The sequence below is a fragment of the Nansenia antarctica genome (genome assembly GCF_963989245.1).
Source record: "Nansenia antarctica genome assembly, chromosome: 3".
NCBI classification, from domain to species: domain Eukaryota; kingdom Metazoa; phylum Chordata; class Actinopteri; order Argentiniformes; family Microstomatidae; genus Nansenia; species Nansenia antarctica.
In genome coordinates this window covers 84,338,710-84,345,922 of record NC_137688.1, presented here as the reverse complement: position 1 = coordinate 84,345,922, position 7,213 = coordinate 84,338,710, and the positions used below count along the sequence as shown (strand labels likewise).

Sequence of the window (7,213 nt, the reverse complement as noted above, 5' to 3'; positions counted from 1 at the left end):
TTGTGTGTCATTCAAACACAGCGGATGTCATTTGTTGAGCCATACTAACAGCACACAGCCGGGGCTGGTCTCCACTCATGCAGACAGCGTTAGTGTATCTTTACGCTTAACTGGCTCAGTGGTGCCACAGAGCACCTCTACAACAGCATGTTTGGATACTGGATTCTGATTGGCTAGCAACAGTGGTAAATACCCCCAACTCCCTTCAGTTCAGACCTCATTTCCAGTATCAATGCGCCTCCCAATCAATCTGATTAAGAACACCTGTGCTGACCTACAATGCAATGGTTGATCTTGTTTATGGGACTATATTCTGTGGCGGAAGGATACGATTCCGAAACGATTAATGATTGTAAATACATGAATTTAATGTTACAACTGTGTATTGTTTATATTATGTGGTGGCTGTTGTAGAAAAGCAATTTACCATTGGAGGGCGGGGGTTGTGGACTCATTTACCACTGTACAGGGTTTTCCGGGACTCGGCTTCGACTCGTGCCACAACCCTGTACCAGTGGTAAATGAGTCCACAGCCCCCTTCCTCTCAAGGTAACTTGCTTATATATTCACTAAAATGGCCTTGTTCTGTAGTGCTTCAGGTGAGGTGCTGGAGCCCATGTCCTGGCTCAATGCTATTTAGTTTTGTGCATATTGAGTAAAATACTGTGGGCGAGGAGGGGGCACGCACACATGCAATGACATTTTTACCAAGTTACTGACACTGAAGTCACTGACGCTGTGGGGATGCTAAAATTGTCCCCATTATGATAAAATCCACCTGACCATCGCCCCTGATTTTCTTTTACAACTTACTGGCTGGAGCCCATGTCCTGACTCAATGGAATGACAGGTAGAACAGATGAGAGGCGGGATGGGATGAATGTTTTCCCCCCAAAACCTCAAAAGTAACACATATATACATCTAACGCTTTGGTCCTCATGTCGGGATCCGATGTAATGATCTGACTTTTCTTTCGAAAAATGTGAATCCATTTCCGCGTTGTGGAAAATCAATTCGACACATCGCTAGTCAACTTCTGTCACAGCTTGTTTTGTGAGCCTGCTAACAGTGTAAAGTAGTGTTATAGTTAACTAGGTAGCAGTGGGGATTACTCATCGAATCCATTTCGCTGCAGTATTTTGGCTTGACTAGCGAGTTTGTGTTGTGATTCTCAACGACGTTGAAACGTAGTTCTGTGTTTCAAAAGAAAAGTCAGAACATTTTGATTGGTTGCCGGCCAATCAACATGCAGACCAAAATGATCAGACTGTGTCACAAATGTGATCAGCAGTCCCACAGCCACATCCCTGGAAGCTTCTCTCCCCTCCCATTTTATTATTTATTTATTTTCTGCACTTACATAGCGCCTTTATCCAAAGTGCTTTACAACGGCCTCTCATTCACCCATTCACACACACATTCACACACCAATGGCGGCCAAGCTGCCAGGGATGTGGCTGTGGGACTCTGTGCAGTATAGTACAGTGGATTGTGTACATAGCCTTTATTTATGTAAACCAGATCCTTACCTTCTTGTGATTTTATGCTTTTTCTAAAAAAATAAAAAAAAATAAAAATGTCCTCCCTTTCCTAACACCAGGGGAGCCACCCCTCCTAAATTTCGTTGTTTGGTACCTGTACTGTAGCAATGACAAATAAAGTCCATTCCATTCCATGCAAGGCGCCGGCCCGCTCACTGGGAGCAATTTGGGGTTCAGTGTCTTGCCCAAGGACACTTCGACATGTGGCCAGCCGGGGCTCGAACCGCTGATCTGCCAAGCTAGCGATCATTAGAGGCTCTACCTCCTGCGCCACAGCAGGCCGCCCCCCATACCAGGGTGTCGACAAGCGTTAGTCACGTACGATCTGCTCTCGCATTGATTCGTCACCTCCCACCTTCATTTGTTTCTCCAACCTCTCCCCCTCTTTCTCGCTGCCTGTGTGAAGTGTCACATTTGATATGTGGGTTAGTGTGAACGTGGGGGTCTCACCATCCCGCGCCCATCTGTCCCTGGCTAACAAGAACATTGCAGTACACTGATGCAAATGTTAGCAAATGTTGTCGGACAGCTCGGAAAGCCATGGCTTTCTGTGTGAAGTGTCTGTCTTCTGTGAGTCTTTCTCACACTTCCTTCCCGTGACCTTCAGTGACCTCACACATATCCAAAGTTGAATTGCTCAAATTGCCCAATAACTTTAAGAGAATGCATGTGTGGTGCTGGCTGGGTGTTAGCTCAGGTTTATTCGTTTGAATAAGTAACAGTCTGGGGAGTTTAATGAATGCTTTCTAACCCTAACCTTGAGTAATTTACATTACATTTGACCATTTTAGCAGACGCTTTCATCCCAAGCAATTTAGCAACTTAACTCTCTCTCTCTCTCTCTCTCTCTCTCTCTCTCTCTCTCTCTCTCTCTCTCTCTCTCTCTCTCTCTCTCTCTCTCTCTCTCTCTTTCTCTTTCTCTTTCTCTCTCTGTCTCTGTCTGTCTCTCTCTCTCTCTCTCTCTCTCTCTCTCTCTCTCTCTCTCTCTCTCTCTCTCTCTCTCTCTCTCTCTCTCTCTCTCTCCCAAACATTGTCAATCCACATCACAATCTTCTCCATCATTTCATAATGAAGGACATAGTATCACTTTATTTGTATCAAAACAGCAGAAAGATATTTAACTCAAAGACAGATATGGTATTACAGTAATAGGGTGTATGTTGGTTTAAATTAGTGACTCGCCCCCTCTGCTGGTCACTACTGAACTTCCAGGAGACAATTTGACTGTCAAAGCTAAACCCATGCTTGGTCTAGTTTAATAACGACATACAGTGGGGGAAATAAGTATTGAACACTTCAATATTTTGTCCAGTAAATGTATTTCCAATGAGCCTACTCAAGTGAAATCTGCACCAGACTTTGGTATTAACTCAATTATAATATTCTAATTATATATTATATTATATTTAGATTATATATTTTATAGTATGATAATGTACAAATGTGTCGGGTCATTCATTAATTTGGAGCACTTTGAGCTGCAACGTTTGCAGGAAAAGTGCTATGCAAATAAATGTTATTATTATTATTATATTATTTATAATAATCATCTGGCGTTTATACCATATTAGCACGACATTTTTTTAAGTCATTCTTATTTTTCACAAGTAAAGGAAGCCCCGCCGTGAGGCAGGGCATGAAAAAATTAGTTGATACTCATAATGTTCCTCTCCACGGAAATCTTTAGTAAAAGGTGTTTTTTATTGGTTTTTATAAAAACTCAACACCATATATACAATCAATCAACAATCAAACAATCAGACATTTAAGACATTTCAGACAATCAGACATTCCATTCAACAACAACCAACATTACATTCAACTATCTAAAATGTTCAATGTTCAGTGTAGTGTAGTGTTCCGTGTTCCGTGTTCAGTGTTCAGTGTTCAGTGTCCAGGATCCAGTGTCGGTAGGAGGCAGGGGTAAAAAACCTGTTCGCTGTGCATCCAGGAAAATTCCCCTGCAGCCCTCTAGTTGTAGAGCGACTACTATCCAGTTTGCCCACCAGTGCAAAGCCGCGGCCCCCCCACCTCCCTCCCCCGAGGGACCCCACACACCCGACTCACCCGACCCGCCCCACCACCGGCGCATCCGGCCCAGCCCACCAGGCTCAGACTCCCGTAGCCCTTCCCGAGGCTAGCCGGATCAGGCGCCCCAGCGGCGGAGCAGATCGAGCACGCAGGCCGACTGGAGGCCCCCAAGGAGAGGCCCAGAGAGCTCGGCGCACGGCAGGCAAGCAGGGGCGGAAAACCTGTACACAGCTTATCCAGGGAAAAACTCCCTGCCTCTTCTCAGCTTGTTCCGGGCTGGGGGTTGGGGGTTGGCGGGTAGGGGACTGGGGGCCTGGAGCTGGGGGCCTGGAGTTGGGGGGGGGGGGGGGGGGGGGGGGGCGGAACTGAGGGTTTGGGGTCGCTGAGTTGGAACCTGGGGTTGGTGCTGGGGTGACGTAGTGGTGCCAGCCGGTCTCTGCTCCTGGGTCTGGAAGCCTGGGTGGGTGTCAGAGCTGGATATGACGTGAGTGCCTGAAAAGATAGGGGAGTGAGAGAAGGAAGGTGTGCATGGTTTGTGCAGGTGTGCATTTTGGTGTCAGGCGGGTGATCAGTACTTCCCTGTGACCCAGTGGTGTTGGTCATCCTGGTGCTGGTGGTGTTGGCAGAGACGGCTGGTTCGGCTGTGGGTTGTGTGTGATGGTGTTCTGGCGAGGGTAGGAAGTGGGTCAGTGCTGTGTACATGTGTAAGTGGTGGAAGGTGCAGTAAACTTCCCTGTTGGTGTTGTGCGCTGCTCCTCTCCTGGTCCTTGTGATGGTGATACTGCTGACCAGGGCTTGTGCTGGAACGGTGGTGAAGGTGATGGTGCAGGAACTGGTGGTGTAGTGAGGTAGGCCCGGGGTGGGGACACACTCCCCGGTCACGGTTAGGGCTGAACTTTCAGTGGACTCGTCCACTCGTCCACTCGACGTGGAATCGTCGTGGAATCGTCTTTCACATATGTTGTACTTTTGCAATGACATGAAAATGCAAAAATACAACTTGTAAGCTATCCTACACCTTTCCGAACTCAACAAGAGAAATGTTTGAATTGGCAGAATGTTAGAATACCGACCAAAATAAGGGCATGACGGGAGCCGAGGGGTATGACGGGAAATTGAGTGCTGTTCATTTCCTGCTTTGAAAGCGGACTTTCGTCTTTGACTCTCCTCGTCTTTCACAATCCAATCACAACTCAATCCAGACAAAAAAATCTAAACATTAAAGTCCATATGTAAATAAAGTTATGTGTAATAAAGGATCCCTTTTATCAAATGTCAGTATCGTGACCTAACATAATGACAACATCCACCACCTTTTCTCTTGTTTTATTTCATGTAAGGACAGCATCACGTGATCAAATACAACACTACAAACTAAGGAGGTCAGACACAATAATAATAATAATAATTAATATAATAATAATAATTAATAAGGTAATACACAGGGTCTCTGCAACTGGTCAGACATATTTTACTAATTAAAATGGTATAGTATGTGTGCAATATTGATTGGAACTCATTATCATGGGTTGGGGGGGGGTTTGTGGAGAGGGTTAAGAAAATAAATAAAATAAAAACACATTTGCGTTACTTGATAGTTCAGAAATATAGTCATATGCTCACTCCTTTTGTGGTGGTATTGAGAATATTGCAAGAGAATAACAGTTGACCAAATAATGACCAAAAGTGATGCTGAGGTTGTAAACACACATTATAACTCCCATCATACATTATATGGCAATTCACTGTATATTCCTTAGCTTTGAATGCTGCTGTGCAAGTGTGTCTCAAAAGGATTGGGATCGCCACGGAGAAAATCATGAATTCTCATCCTCATCCGACTGATCACCCTGCTGTGTCCAATGTTTACCGCTTTTCTTCTTCTTCCTCTTCCTCTCTGCCATGACCATGGCAAAGAACACTGTCACCACCACGGTGATGGTAATAATCAGCACTGTGACCGTCTCGGCGATACACAGCTCCGTGTCGACGTCCATCAGGAGATAGTTCTCTAGTTCGTCCGGCGCCTTGCAGCTCAGGTTATAGTAGTCATCCAAGAAGAGTCTCTGGATGCTCCGCAGTTTCCGGAACACCCTCTGCAGGTCGCAGTCGCAGTTCCACGGGTTCCCCTCCAGCAGGATGTGGGTGCTGTAGGAGTGGATGCCCAAGAAGGCTTTGAAGTTGACGGTGCTCAGGCGATTGTGCGCCAGGTTCAGCAGGGCCAGGCTAACGAGAGGCGTAAAGACCCCCACGTCCGTTTGGCTGATGTGGTTCCCCTGAAGGTTGAGCATCTCCAGGGACCGGAGCATGGAGAAGACTCCGTTCTGGAGGGAGCCCAGCCGGTTGCCTTGCAGGTGGAGCTGGCGCAAGGCGCTCATCGAGCCGAAGGACCTCATCTGGATGGAGTGGATGGAGTTGCCTGTCAGGTTGAGTCTCCGCAGGCTGTCCAGGTGCAGGAAACTCTTGCTGTCTAAGCTGCTCAGCTGGTTCTGCGCCAGCAGCAGCTCTCTCAGAGAGCCCAGACCCAGGGAGAAGCTCTCGCCCAGCGAGGAGATCCGGTTGCGGCTCAGGTCCAGTCTCTGGATGTTCTCCAGCTGCGAGAAGGCGCCGTCCGCCACGGCGCTGATGTTGTTGTCCTGTAAGAGCAGCACTCGGAGCTTGCGGATCATCTGGAAGGCCTTCTTTGGGATGAAGGTGAGCTGGTTCGCAGACAGGTCCAAGTGTTCGGTGAAGGGAGGGATATCGCCAGGAACTTGGATGAAGAGTGCGTTGGCACAAAGGGTCAACTTCAATTCCCCACGACAGTCACAACCTTTCTCACATGAGGCCGTGTGAGACTTGGAATACAGGTCCATCAACAGAAGGAGATGGAAATAATACTGCATTTTGGGCTCCTTGGTATTCTGAATAGAGACAGATTTCACCGTGTAAGATAATGGCAGAACTATAGGTCTACTCACACTGCACCTAATAAGTAGAGTTGAGAACACATCAAACATGTACTGTCGGCTTTGACAGTTTTGTTTAAAAGTGAGTTTAAAACTGATGTTTACAATACTACCTTTGCACATACTGTATATTGCACATTGCACATCTCTTGATATAGCTTATTTTATACATCTGCACATTACATACTGTACATAATGAATGGTCTTTATTGTCATTAATATAGTACAGGTACCATACAACGACATAAGCTACCACACAGTACAAAATACCATACCAAACTACCATAACAAACTACCATAACTGTACATAGCTCATAACTGAATATACCTCTAAACTAAACCGATGTTTACAATACTACCTCTGCACATACTGTATATTGCACACTTACCTATCACTACCATTGTCGTGTTTTATTTAGATCATGTTCTTTTATCACTATTTGCACTTTCGGTTAGATGCTAAACTGCATTTCGTTGTATAGTACTTGTAGTCTGCGATGACAATAAAGTTGAATCTAATCTAATCTAGTCTAATCTAAAACATGTTGTTGATGCCTTACCTGTGTGTGGTAACCAGCAGGACGGGAGTGTTCACCCGGCTGTTTGTCTGTCAACAGACCGCTGCAGGTGGAAAATGTCTGCAACCCTTAGGACAGAAACAGGCCCTATTGTTCGAAGCTGGAGCTGTTGAC

At 46.0% G+C, this 7,213-nt stretch overlaps 1 protein-coding gene across 1 annotated transcript; it reads right to left on the bottom strand.

The window, feature by feature from the left end:
• Nucleotides 1-5,390: 5,390 nt before the first annotated feature.
• Nucleotides 5,391-6,458, bottom strand: LOC308154529 (uncharacterized protein; the record flags this gene model as incomplete). Its single annotated transcript, XM_080527676.1, has 1 exon — nucleotides 5,391-6,458. The coding sequence occupies one exon, from the start codon at nucleotides 6,456-6,458 to the stop codon at nucleotides 5,391-5,393; it is 1,068 nt and encodes a 355-aa protein (XP_080383802.1).
• Nucleotides 6,459-7,213: the final 755 nt, after the last annotated feature.